Source organism: Petaurus breviceps, unplaced genomic scaffold (genome assembly GCF_028583685.1).
Source record: "Petaurus breviceps papuanus isolate PSGF00001 unplaced genomic scaffold, PetGlider_PUasm1.0 90205, whole genome shotgun sequence".
Classification (NCBI taxonomy): domain Eukaryota; kingdom Metazoa; phylum Chordata; class Mammalia; order Diprotodontia; family Petauridae; genus Petaurus; species Petaurus breviceps.
Window position 1 is genome coordinate 989979 of NW_027187196.1, and position 14522 is coordinate 1004500.

The 14522-nt window shown below is 40.8% G+C and overlaps 1 protein-coding gene across 2 annotated transcripts in view; it reads left to right on the forward strand.

The window, feature by feature from the left end:
- The first annotated feature begins 4533 nt into the window (after window positions 1-4533).
- DACH2 (dachshund family transcription factor 2) overlaps window positions 4534-14522 on the forward strand; it is a 138789-nt gene continuing 128800 nt past the window's right edge. For both annotated transcript variants that reach the window (XM_069107741.1, XM_069107742.1), the window contains exon 1: window positions 4534-4661. In XM_069107741.1, the coding sequence (XP_068963842.1) occupies window positions 4547-4661 (115 nt within the window). In that variant the 5' untranslated portion in view covers window positions 4534-4546. The remainder of the gene's footprint in view (window positions 4662-14522) is intronic.

The window sequence follows — 14522 nt, forward strand, 5'->3', positions numbered from 1 at the left end:
AAGTATCAGAATCAGGATTTTAACCCATTTTTCTTCTTATTTCAAGACGCCTGCACTTCTGTGACCCTCAGATATCTCAGTTCCTTTGTCCTTTCAAGTTATAGGAGTCTGTGATTCTTGGTTATATTAATATTCTTTATGTCCTTTTTCTAAAGTTTACTCTATTATCTTGTCATTTGCATAATACACACATTTGAGTGAAAAAAGAAATTGACATTTATAATTTGCTATTCACTATTGCAGTGCAAAGTATGTGGTGGACTGTATTTTGTTAATTCTCTTGCCATAGCTGCATGAAAAACACATTTTTGTCTGGTGTTCTCCTGTCTTTCAGCTACAGGGATGCATCATTCATTTTGTTCTACAGAGATTAGCCACCAAATATTCGTAAAAAGCAGATAGTTTGATAAACAAAACCAAACTAAAACGTCACTAAGTGTTTTGCTAGTTTGTGTCCTCTCCTAAGTCATTAGTCAGAAAGAGGGGCAACTGTAAAGGTTCTTTCTTTAGACATGAGGTCCTCAGCTTTGGTGGACTTGGCAGGGTTCCTCTGTTTAACTCATTGTCACTTGGAGAACAGGCTTCTTTGTGAGACTAGCTACTGATAAATGAGTTCTGGTGACAACTTCTCTGGAAAGACCTCAGACAGGCACATCATGATATGAACTGACATACTGACCCCTTGTACGGGCAGTCCGTGATCTGTTTTCTCCTGATTCTCACTACTATGATTTCCATCCTTAAACAAGTCACATTGGAAGAGCTTACTTTTTCATGAGCCTTTTTTAAAAAACCAGTACTGCAAGATGGTGGAGTAAAACCAGGAACTTGCTTGAACTCACGCCCAAACACCTCCAGTACTGTAAAAAATTAAACACATTTTAGAGCTACAGAACCCAGAAAATGACAGAGTGAAACAAATCTTCTGTGGAAAGGCAGCCTGGCATGCTGACAGGAAGGGTCTGTCGCACTGGGCTGGGAGCGGAGAGCAGTCCCACATGGGCCATGCTGGCACAGACCAGCAGCACAGACTGGCCAGAGCAGACCTCAGGGGACTGGATCACTGGCAGCAGTGGCAGTTTCCAGACTTCTCAACTCATAAATGCCAAAGACAAAATATTGGACCTGGGTAAGAGAAGAGTGTGGTTCAGCCCCTGCCTCAGGGCAATGGAGGAAGTGGCTGGGGCAGCAGGGTGACTGCTTCCAGAGCTCTAGTCCCATGGATGATGGGGAGACCAAGAATCTGATCAGAGGGCAAATGCAGAAATCTCTTTGCCTCCAAGAAAAATGTGAAGTAGTTGCATACCATAGAGGAGCTCAAGAAGGATTTTGAAAATCAAGTAAGAGAAGTGGAGGAAAAATTGAGAAATGAGAGCGATACAAGAAAATCATGAAAAGCGAGTCAACAACTTGCTAAAGGAGACCACAAAATACTGAAGAAAATAACATCTTAAAAATATACTTAACTCAAATGGTATAAGAGGCCCAAAAAGCCAATGAGGAGAAGAATGAAAAAATAGAAGGCAATGTGAAATAAATCATTGGAAAAACCACTGACCTGGAAAATAGATCCAGGAGAGATAATTTAAAAATTATTGGACTACCTGAAAGCCATGATCAAAAAAAGAGCCTAGACATCATCTTTCAAGAAATTCTCAAGGAAAACTATCCTGATATTCTAGAACCAAAAAGATGTCAAAAAGAGAACTCCTAGGAATATTATGGCCAAATCCCAGAGTTCCCAGGTCAAGGAGAAAATACTACAAGCAGTCAGGAAGAAGCAATTTGAGTCTTGTGGAAACATAATCAGGATAACACAAGACCTAGCAGCTTCTACCTAAAGGGATCAAAGGGCTTGGAATAGGATATTCTGGAGATCAAAGGAGCTAGGACTAAAACCAAGAATCACCTACCCAACAAAACTGAGTATAATGCTACAGGGAAAAATATGGTCATCCAATGAAATAGAAGACTTTCAAGCATTTTTTTCCCTTTTTTTTGAGGGGCAGTTCGGGCTAAGTGACTTGCCCAAGGTCACATGGCTAGTTTTTAAGTATCTGAGGCCAGATTTGAACTCAGGTCCTCCTGACTCCAGGGCTGGTGCTCTATTCACTGCGCCACCCCAGACTTTCGAGCATTCTTGATGAAAAAAACAGAGCTGAATAGAAAGTTTGACTTTCAAGTACAAGAAGCACGAGAATCATGAGAAGGTAAACAGGAAAAAGAAATCATAAGGAACTTATCAAAGTTGAACTATTCACATTACTATAAGGAAAGACAACATTTGTAACTCAGACTTTTCTCAGTATTAGGATAGCTGAAGGGGATATATATGTATATATATATATATGTATATGTATGTATCAGTGGGTTTATATGTATATGTGAATATGTATACATAGACAGAGGGTACAGGGTGAGTTGAATAGGAAGCAATGATATCTACAAAATAAAATTAAAAGGTGAGAGAAGAATATTTTGGGAGAGGGAGAAAGGGAGAGGTACAATAGGGTAAATCATCTCACATAAAAGAGGCAAAAGAAAACTGTTACAGTGGAGGGGAAGAGCAGGAAGGTGCAAGGGAATGGGACAACTTTACTCTCATTGGATTTGGCTTAAGGAGGGAATAGCATACATACTCAATTGGGTACCTTACCCTACAGGAAAGTAGGCGGGTAGGAGATAAGAGCGGGGAATGATAGAAGGGAGGGCAGATTTGGGGAGAGGGTAGTCAGAAGCAGACACTTTTTTCAAAGGAGAAAATAGAATAAATGGGTTGCTGGATAGGATGGAGGGAAATATAGTTAGTCTTTCACAATATAACTACTATGGAAATGTTTTGCATCACTACATGTGTATAACCTATATTGAATTGCTTGTCTTCCCAGTGGGGGTGGGTAAAGAGGGAAGAAGGGAGAGAATCTGGAACTCAAAATTTTAAAAACAAATGTTAAAAAATTGTTTTTACATGCAGCTAGGAAATAAGATATACAAGCAATGGGGTATAGAAATCCATCTTGCCTTACAAGAAATTAAAGGGGAATAAAGTAAAGGGGGGAATATAAGAAAGGGCAGACTGGGGGAAGGGGTAATCAGTATGCTTGCTCTCTTGGGGTGGGGGTAGGTGAGAGATGGGGAGAAAATTTGGAACTCAAGATCTTGTGGAAATGAATGTTGAAAACTAAAAATAAATAAATTCTGGAGAAAAATACCAATAGTGAGGATAAATTTTACAATTTATGTGTAATTTTATAGTTTAGGTTTATAGTTTAACACTATGTCCTATTTTATTTTCCTTCAGTTGGTGCGTTTTAACAAAATTATTCCCTTTGCCCCAAGGTCTTTTGTTTCCCTCTCCCCTTCCTTTATTCGTGTTATACAACTCTTCATTTTATAGATAAAGTCAGTGAAGGTGAAAGAGGCAATGTGTCTTCTGTTCGGGCTCAGCAATGTGCCTAAGTATCTACCTCACAGAGCTATCATTTGAAGGAGGTTATTATTTTAAGCTCTCTGAGGTCAGCAAGGATGTCTTATATTTTGTGTCCCTCAGGAACTTGCCCTGAACATAGTGAATGTCAGTAAATTGATGTTAATTTTTATCATAAATTCCCCAAACTGTAAAAACAAGCCTACTTGAGGCTGTACCCATCCTCCATGACTTGAAAAATGATGTGAATATCCCCAAAAGAAGTAGTCGCTACTTGCATTTGTGAGGCGCTGTCTGTCTTCATGGTGTGACTTCATTATTCCAGTGTTTCAGTAACGTTACCCGTGTGGTGCTCCCTCATTACTCAGATTACAGACCTTCTCCATGCTTTCTCATCCTGTGTGGTGCTTATTCTGGGACTGGCCCACCTCCTTTTCTGCTCTCAGGTATCTTTATTAGTATCTTTAGCAGATCTCTTAAGGACAAGCCAGTTTACTCCATCTATTCATCTTTCCATTGTTCTTTTGTATCTCCTGAAAGGCTTCTTGGGTGGTTATGTTGTTGTGACTCATGGCCATTACTGGGAGAATATTAGTGTTGAAATGTTGATGGCCTTGGCAGCAGTGAGGAGTTCGGCTTCAATGAAAACATCGTACTGTTTTCCAACTATGATCCAGCCAGAGTTCCTCCTTCTAGTAAATTCGAGGTCACTCTTGGTCTGAATTTGTAGTGTTTGTATTGATGGATACATTCAATGTGATAGCAGAGTCAATAAAAAGTGATGTAAAGCAGTTGTTGGGCATCATAAGCCACCCCCACATTCTGCATTTGGATTATGCCTCATTGCTAACTAACTGTGTGGTCATTTTATGGACAAGTTTGTTTTTCGTACTCTTCTTCTCCGTGGTTTCAGATTTATATAATCAGAATTTTTTAGACTGTCATTTGGAAGATGAATGGAGATGTGATCAAAGGAGTTCAAAATAGCTTTGTTTTTTTTTAACTTACAATTGTGGCTTCCATTCAGCTTCCCACCAAATGCACCATCCTCAGTTATGTTAAGAAAGAGCCCATATTTGAATTGTGGCTATTTTGGTTTTAGGTATTACAGCTGCTGCCATGGCCGAGGCCATGAAGTTACAGAAGATGAAGCTCATGGCAATGAATAGTGTCCACGGAGGTGGAAGCCAAAATGGAACCGAGTCAGAAGCTGAAGAGCTTAAGTCTAATGCTGGTAAGTGGCATCCATTGATGGTGCTAATGGAGGGCAGTGCCCCCAGCCTTCTCCTCATTTGAACACACAAATCTGAAATGCCTTCCCTAATCCCTCTGTACAATAAGGTTTCCTAGGCTTATTTTTCCAGGCTGTTTCCCCCTTTCCATAGAAGAGCCAAACCAATGAAGATCCTTTGATTCCACACTTAGTTGCAAACCTTTTAGGGTGACTGGATCCCCTCAGATCCCCTTTCACAATCACACAACCCTCTTAGGATCTTGTGTCCGAAGGCAGTCCCAATTTCATCAAATCCCTGCTACTGAGCAGAGAAAGTGAGAGAGAAAACAGGAAGGATGCCATTCCTCCGTGGAAAGTGGAAATATGCACTTATCCCAGTTCTGGACTCCCACCGATTTTCCAATCTTCAAATGTCTCAGAACTAATCTCCATTGCCTAGGAAGACCCCCTAAAATCTGGCATTATATTGGAGATAATTTTTTTATTGTTAAGAGTGGGGGCAATGTCATCCATTCTTGAATTTTGGCCTCAGTATCAGAAATGCCCTTTCTGTAGAAGGACCCTAAACTAATATGAGGTCTGCCTTAACATTAGCAAGACAATGTTTGAGATAGATACCTTGTTCCTGAGGCTATTTTTGAACCTGTTCACTCATTATTTCTTTGCTCGGCCACATGGGAGAAAGCTAAGTATCATCAATATCCATAAATATATTTATTATTGTTTCTACTTGTACTGTACCAATTGTGTTATGACTGCTATTGTCCTTGGCATGAGCTGCTTACAGTTGAATCAATCCTTCCTTGAGATGTAGTTAAAGAAGGCAGACTTAGCAACAAATAGATATTTAAGCTTAGTCTCTAGCATTTTTCAAAGGCTACTCAAATGGATTCCCTTCTTTTCCTTAAAATAATTGTTATTTAAAAATATTAGGTTGCCAACTGTACCACTGCTGAAGGGAGATCACTGTGGTACTTGGGTCAGGAAAACTTTTTTCTAACTAGAACTATCTGGAAAGTCTGAGAGAATAAGTCTTATGCATTTTTGCTGTTTTCCTCCTGGACTTAATGCATGTTCCCAGTATTGGCATTGGTCACTACTAACAGAGATCCAGGATCTCTGATATCTCAGATACAAGCTGCCACCTTTAATATGCCTTAATGCCAAGGCGGGGGAAAAGTAGGTAGAGACTGGGAGGGTAGATCAGAGTAAACAAGATTTAGGGGCATAATTGTGACGTGAATGCCCATCAGGCACTCATAGGGACCTGAGGAATCCCACAGAAAATCCAAAGGAAGCCTAGACCTTTAAGGATCTCCCTGATGATAATGACAAGGTGCCAGGCCTATTCATGTAAAATAATGCATCCTAGTCCAGTCATTGGGAGCCTCAGCTAGACTTGGTCCCACAGAATTCCCAGCATGCCTTAGGAGGAAGGTTAGCCTTGGTGAACTTCGCCTTGCTGTCTGTTGGGCTCTTTCCAGGCGCCCTTGCCCCCTTCTGCTGCCCCCGCCAGCATCAGAAAGTTCTGGAACATGTGCCACCATATAGGTGCCATAACAACTTTAGGGCATGTACCATCATTTAATATAGTATTGTGTAAAACTACACTTAAGGCTTGTTTCTTGCATGAATGGATGACTGTCATACTGAAGTGACAGAGAGTTTGTTTGGGACCAAGTTATGAAGTCAGAAGATCTTATTTTGACTTTTCAAAGAAATCCACTAGTTCAGAATGAAGGAAAGGTTATTATTGGATTGAAGCTTCATTTGTATTCTGGGGATGAAGTACTCTGGGATTCCTTAATCAACCCTAGCATAACAACCCCTTGGACTTTCTCACCATACTGCCTTTCCTTTAGTACACAGGGAATCTTTCTAGTGGACTTTGCCACTGCTAGGCCATCAAATTCAGTCTCTAACCCAAAACAGCTGTCAGTCACCTTGACTTTGAAGGCCTACTAAATGCTAAGCATCATGGCTGAGCACTGAAGAGATGAGAGTTTAGAGAGGGCTGATTTTTGAATCTGTCACCGAGAGCAAAGTCTTGGGTCCAGAAAACTGAGCACTTGCCAATTAGGCCTCTTGGAATAAGGTCGGCTGCCCTAATTTCTGCGCAGTGCCTAGTGAGGGTGTTCTTTTGTTCACGGCATAGCTTTTCATTCTTTTAACATAGTCCCTGAGCTCTCATCACATATCCAAGCACCACAAGTTGCTGTGGCAAGCCTCCACTTCCTCGTCCATCCAAGGAGGACACTCCTTCCTTGCCCTACTTGGCTACCTCACAGGGTTGTGGTGAGGAAAACACTATGAAGTGTAGCGTGTTGGGTCTACCGAAGATGTGGGAGCCATTGCCTGTCCTTAGGAGTGGATGCTGTGATGAGGGAAAATATCTGTGAATATCAAAGTGTGTGAATACCCTGGCACTGAAAACAACATGATATTTGTTTTTGATCTCTCTGCTGAGTACTTGTAATAATCTCTTATCCCAGTAGCTGCTTTGTCCCATCCCTTCCCCTCCCCCAGACACACACATACACACTCACACAATTCACACTCACGCACACACTCACACACATGCACACACTCACACATACACTCAAATTCGCACACACACACATACACACACACTCACACACATACACACACTCACGCACGCACACACACACTCACACACTCACACCACATACACACACTCACACCACATACCAGCTACATGTGTGAGAGCACCCCCTCCTGTTTTCCAGTAATATAGCTGTTTCTCTGTTGAGCATCTGAACATTGCCTTTTGGCATTCAGCTTTGACCAAATATGAAGCTAAGTTTTTAAATGTTCGCTGGTTCTCAGATCAACCTTTGTACCTTGATTCTCTTCTTTTAAATAATAATGCCATCGCTTAAAGAAATTCTTCATTTCCCATCCGGAACAAAGCTGCTGCCATGCCATGGGGGAAATCCCATGACATGTTGATGCCCCCACAGAGGTCATACAAGGGCCACTGGCAGGTGGGCACCATCTCACTGTGAACATGCTAGTGATTAGCTTTATGGGAAAGTTTTCGTTTGCTCTGGCTATTTATTTGAGTCTTATATTTTGCAATGACTCTGAAGGAGCAGGAATATGAGGGGGGCCTGAAAAAGCAATTGAATTCCTTATGTTTTGGGGGAAAAGATGAGATGCCAATGAGAGAAGATTCGCAAGGTAGGCCAGTATTTTCTCCTTTTGGAGATAGACCTCTAGTTTCTCTGATTGGAGGCTGTGTTTAATAGTGTCTCTAATGGCTGCAACATGACTCTGCATTGAGATTTCGGCATGAATAACAACCTGTTCGTGTTTCATTGAACTCCAAATGAGAAATTCTGTCTTTTATTGTTTTAGGAAATTAGCCTGTGTACTATTGCTGCTAGAGCTTTATAATTAATCACTAAAGGTTATGGCTGTGGAGAGTTTGTGGGAAATTGATGCTTGAATGATTATAATTGTAGCTGTCAAATCAGAAATATAGTTCCACAGCAGCGGGCTTTATTTTTTTAACACTGTAACAAAGACTGGGAGGAGCACCTCTTGCCTTGTACAAAGAGATGGAGGTTTGGTTTGGCTTTAAACACCATTGTTTAGTTCCAAAGGAATTGTACATAGTGCCTTCCTTCCTCGAGTGGTTTTGAGGTGATACCTACAGAAACTGTTTACATTCTTGGTCTGTACTTGTTTAGTCTTTTGTGTGATGATCATTTAGCTTACATGGAGGAGACATTGGGCATCTTAGCACATTGAAAGTCAAGTTTGATAGGGACAAGAAGGGGGTGGGAGAGAGAGAGACAGAGACGGAGAGAGAGAGACAGAGAGAGAGAGAGACAGAGAGAGAGAGAGACAGAGACAGAGAGAGAGAGACAGAGACAGAGAGAGACAGAGACAGAGAGAGACAGAGACAGAGAGAGACAGAGAGACAGAGGGAGAGAGAGAGAGATGAGATGAGATGAACTTAAACTCAAGACCCACATCCCAAATGGTCTCCATGTCATTTATCATCTTTGTAAGATGTCTATGGAACCAGGAGATGTGTTGGGGTTTTTTTGGCACCTGCATTGAGAACACGGTTTCCAAGGCTTCATTTCATAGGCCTATAGATTCTGCTATGCTGTATGCTGCTGTTCCTTCTCCCACTCTGTCAGATAGAACATGCTTCAACAATGGGAACCTATTCTTTTAAACGACTCCTAACCCATCCAAGAAGCAGCCATTTTGCCTGTTTGGAAATCCTCTAATGTGTAACCTGAAGAACTCCTGTTGAAGGCACCTTTCATCTATTCTCAGTGGCATTGAAAACAAATTTTGTCCTCTCCTCCAGTTTTTCACAGCATTAGCTCCTAAGGATAGACAATGGCTCCTACATCTTAGGTTGACACAACACTCACCTCTTTTCACTCTCCACTCTGGGTTCGAGTACCCCCAAGTTCAGTTTATGCTCAAATATTCTGTTCTCTCATCTTAATCTTTCCCTTTTCCATGCTTGTTTGGCACCAGTGTTGCTGCTTAATCAGCCATGTACACTTCCTGTGTGTCTGCCCTCCCTCTCAGTGCTCTCAGAATGGCTTAATTCGGCTTTTCTAAACCACTCTTGGTTCCTACACGCTCTATCCTATTGAGCATTTTAATTTTGTACTCCCATTGGCACCTCATGGTCTGCTTCCAGGTTACTTTAGCGCCCTGTACCTTTTCATCCTTTTGGGGAGATGGTGAAGCTAAGTGGGATGAGTATTTCACTTCGAGTCAGGAAGACCGAGATTCCAATCCTCTCTCCTGTGCTTGCTAGTTGTAGGACCCTGGGAAGGTTATTGAAATCCTCTGAGATAAAAATAACATCTCACAAGGTTGCCGAAAGATTCAAATATAAAACATAATGCTAATCACTTTATAAGCCTATAGATTTCATAAAATAGACTTATTTAGCTTGATAGAAAATCTACCCTTTCCTATTTTGTGTTTACGCCATTCAGTTAAAGGGCTTTAACGTTGCTTTTGACTCTCAAATTCCATCCTTCCTTATACAACTTGACGAGGTCATATTAAATTCTCAACCCATTCTCCAAACTGCCACCCCTCCTCCCCCCTGCTTAGTAATACCTGCATATTTAACAGTCCTGTTCACTATTTCACCATCTCTATCACCAATTCAGATATTAATCCTGATTCCAGGATGTAGCCTAGGGGAGATGCTGTTTTTTATAATTCTCAGCAAACTACTTTTGGTCTGTGGAGGACCACTCCCTGGGTGCCCCTGTCATGCCATCTTGGAGCCCTCATCAGGTACGCGTCCTGTACCAATTTTCACGTTTTGTTGATGAGCTGATTGTTCAGGCTAAAGCCTAAAACCTTGATAAAGTCCAAACAAATTACATCTATCCCTTCTCCTCTGTCTCCCAGACTGTCATTCTGTCACAGAAGGAGATTAGATTAGTCTGACAAGACTTGGTCTTTATGAAGCCATGCTGGGCCTTACCCAGCATGCTCTTCTCTTCAAGGTGTTTGCAAATTGATTTGCATTGTTTTCCTGACTCTGAGTGTTATCCTCATAAAAGGAAACAAAAGAGGACAAATTTCCTCCTGCCAAACGCAAATGCAATGGGTCTTCTTGATAATGATAACGAAACAAGTACATTAATTCCTTTTCCTAGAATTTTGAGAAAATTAGGGTAAATAATTTGTCATGTTTGTTTTCTTCATTAGAAGACTGTGTTTATCAAGGGATAGTGCAACTGCTGGCTTTCAGTATTTTTTATCATTTTTAAAAAACTGTTCATTTCATATATCATTTGGAAGTTGACAGAAATCAATAGTAATTAGCTTATTACCGTGCCAGATCTCAAACCCTGATGTATGGCACATAGTGAACATATTGACTTTAAATACCTCTTACAGTTATCCTTTTAAAAAAAGGGAAGTGCATTTTAAAATAATAAAAAAAAAACCCCACCAATCCATATTGGCACTATGTTAAAGCCTAGATTCTTTCTGAAAGATAGATTTTCAGGTAGATAGTTTTTCATCCAATTAAGCATTTGATCTCCACATATAAGGTAGAACATGTAATTGTAAGTGTGTTTGTGGGTTTTAAACTGAACCAGTAAAGAAAGGAAAATAACAGTCACAGGCATATGGTATGCACATTGACGACAATCTGTATCTTTTTTAGATTTGGGTGAGTTGTTTTTAATAATTAACACCAAGACCAGGTGAGGCTAAGTCAGCCTATTGAAGGGAAAAAATATAGATTCTTTTGTAGTGAATTGCTTGACTCTCTGTGCCTGATGAAACCTGAATAAGGTGGCATTAGCACTTCTAAGATGTGTGGAGGGGCAAAGTCAACCTTAGGATATTTCTCCAGTGGACCATGTATCAAGATACCATGTTAACAGAATTATTCCATAAAAGGCCCTGATAAAAAAACTAATGATGGGGGGCAGAGCCAAGATGGCAGCGTATAAGCAGGGAAACTCCCTGTTCTCCCCTCATAACCACCTCAAATACCTATAAAAATGACTCTAAATAAACTTTAGGGCTACAGAACCCACAAAGTGACACAGAGAAAAACATCTTCTGGTGAAGACAGCCCTGCAGGCTGGCAGGAAGGGTCCATCACAGCACACTGGGAGCCAAGCCAAGCCCTGCCTGAGCCCATGGTTTTAGCTTCAGGGTGGCCCTACCAGCCACAGCTAGAGGGATGTCGCGAAAGATCACCAGCAGCTGTGGCGGCTTCCAGAATTATCAACCTATAGATGCCAGAGACAAAGTGAGAGGTCAATGTAGACTTTGGGAAAAGGAGTCTGGGAGTGCAGTCCAGCCTCTTCCCCCAGAAGGAGAAGCACCTGAGGCATGGTGGCTGCAGCCATGTAGCTGCTTCAGAGCTCCTGGCCTCCAGATTGTAGGGGGACCAAGCAACCATTCTGAGGAATAATCACTATTGCTTTAACCTGTTTAGATCTGGATCACTGTTTAGGGTGGAGGTCCTGAGGTATGTGACTGGGTGCCAGAGCCTGTGGAGGCTTCAGAGAGGGCAGCCAACTAATAGCTCCAGCAGCTGTGAAAACCCCAGAGATTTGGGACAAAGGTCTCCTCTCTGGAAGCAGAGTTCTACTGTGGCAAAAAGCTCTAAAGTCAAGTAATTGAGTGGCAACATTAGCAAGCAAAGGAAGCAAAACAAGCACAGCAATCCAACTTTTAGATTCCTATTTTGGGGAAAAAAAGGATCAAAGCATGGAACAGGAGGAAGACAAATGAAGTCAAAACTCTTGTACCAAAAGCTTCCAAGAAAAATATGAACTGGTTATAGGCCATAGAGGACCTTAAGAAGCAGATAAGAGAAGTGGAGGAAAAATTGGGAAGAGAAATGAGAATGATGCAAGAAAATCATGAAAAGATAGTCAACAACCTGACTGAAGAAAATAACACCTTAAAAAATAGACTAATTCAAATGGCAAAAGAGGCTCAGAAAACCAATGAGGAGAAGAATGCCTTAAAAAGCCAAATTTGCCTGATGGAAAAAGAATCTCAAAAGCTCACTGAAGAGAATCATTCCTTCACAATTAGATTGGAGCAAATGGAAACTAGTGACTTTATGAGAAATCAAGATACTATTAAACAGATTCAAACAAATGAAAAAAATAGAAGGCAGTGTGAAATAGCTCACTGGAAAAACCACTGACCTAGAAAATAGATCCAGGAGAGATCATTTAAAAATTATTGGACTACCTGAAAACCATGATGAAAAAAAAGAACCTAGAAATCATCCTTCAAGAAATTCTCAAGACAAATTGCCCAGATGTTTTAGAACCAGAGGGCAAAATAGAGGTTGAAAGAATCCACTGATCACCTCTTGAAAATGATCCCAAAAAGAAAACTCCTAGGAATATTTTAGCCAGGTTCCAGAGTTCCCAGATGAAGGAGAAAATATTACAAGCAGCCAAGAAAGAAACAATTTGAATATTGTGGAAACACAATCAGGATAACACAGGATCTGGCAGCTTCTACACTGAGGGATCAAAGGGCTTGGAATATGATATTCCGGAGGTCAAAGGAGCTGGGACTAAAAACAAGAAGCAAAACTGAGTATCATGTTTCAGGGGGAAATATGGTCATTTAGTGGAATAGAGGACTTTCAAGCATTCTTGCTGAAAAAAAAAACAGAGTTGAATAGAAAATTTGACGTTCAGATACAAGAAGCAAAAGAAGCATGAGAAGGTAAACAGGGAAGAGAAATCATAAGGAACTTATCAAAGGTGAACTATTTACATTCCTACATGGAAAAATGATAATTGTAACTTAGGAAACTTTTTTCAGTATGAGAATAGTTGAAGGTAATTATATATATACATATATATATATGTATGGTATATGGGCATATGAATATATATGTGAGTGTGTATATATATATATGTGTGTGTGTGTGTGTGTGTGTGTGTGTGTACAGGTATACATAGACAGAGGGCACAGGACCAATTGAATAGGAAGGGATGATACTTACAAGGTGAAATTGAGAGGTGAGAGAGGAATATAATGAGAGGAGATGGGGAGAGACAGAATTATCTCATATAGAAGAGGCAAGGGAAAACTGTTGCAATGGAGAGGAAGAACAGGAAGGCAAAAGGGAATGGGTCAACCTTACTCTCATGAATTTGGCTTAGGAGGCAATGACATACACACTAAATAGGGTATCTCACCCTACAGGAGAGTAGGGGGTAAGGAGATGACAGTGGGGATGATGGAGGGGAGGGCAGGTTGAGGGGGAGGGAAGTTGGAAGCACACACTTTTGAAAAGGGACAGAGTCAAAGTAGAGACTAGAACAGGTGTGGGGGGGCTGGATAGGATGGAGGGAAATATAGTCAGTTGTGTAGCTACACGTATAAAACCTATATTGAATTGCCTGTCTTCCCAGTAAGGGTGGGTGACCAGGGAGGAAGGGAAAGAATCTGGAATTCAGAGCTTTAAAATCAAATGTTTAAAAAAGTATATATACTATTTATTTATTTATTTATCTATCTATCTATCTATCTATCTATCTATCTATCTATCTATCTATTCATTCATTCATTCATTCATTCATTTACTTACTTACTTACTTACATGCAACTGGGAAATAAGATATGCAGGCACTGGGGTATGGAGATCTCTCTTGCCCTACTGGAAAGTCAGAGGGGATTTGGGGGAGGATATGAGAGAGCAGATTGGGGGAGGGGGTATACAGTGGGATCGCTGTTTTGGGGTGCTGGGTAGGGGAAAGATGGGGAGAAAATTTGTAACTCAAAATCTTGTGGAAATGAATGATGTAAACTAAAAATAAACATAAAATTTTATTTAAAAAAAAAAAACCAAACAAACTAATGATGCTCTAGTAATTATTGATTCACTGTAAAGTGTCACAGTGTTTGTAACCCCAGGGTACTGGCCATAGTGGGAATATGTAAGTATTTCTTAGAGAAAGCAGTTAATGCCATGGGTCTATATCACCTGGGTCCCTCTGGAAACCTGACAGGGAGGGAACGGATGTGAACAGCCTGGAGTGTGTTACACTGCCATCCTTAAGGTCAAAGGGCTAACAGTAATTTGAGGCAATTGGTGTGATTCAGGATTCTCATTTTTAAAGTAACAGCAACAATACAGGATTACTTTTGGGGGACTTGTTTCAAAGCCTTATTGTTTGGGAGAGGGATGAGTCTGAGCATGATGGCTCAAGTATGTAGGCTGGACAGAAAGGAGTAGAACCTTGCAGCACAGTGTAGCAAAGAGATTCATGGAGTCTCTGTAGGAAGTACTTTACATTCTGGATACAGTGATGATTTTGGGCGTGGAGAGGAAAGGGCACA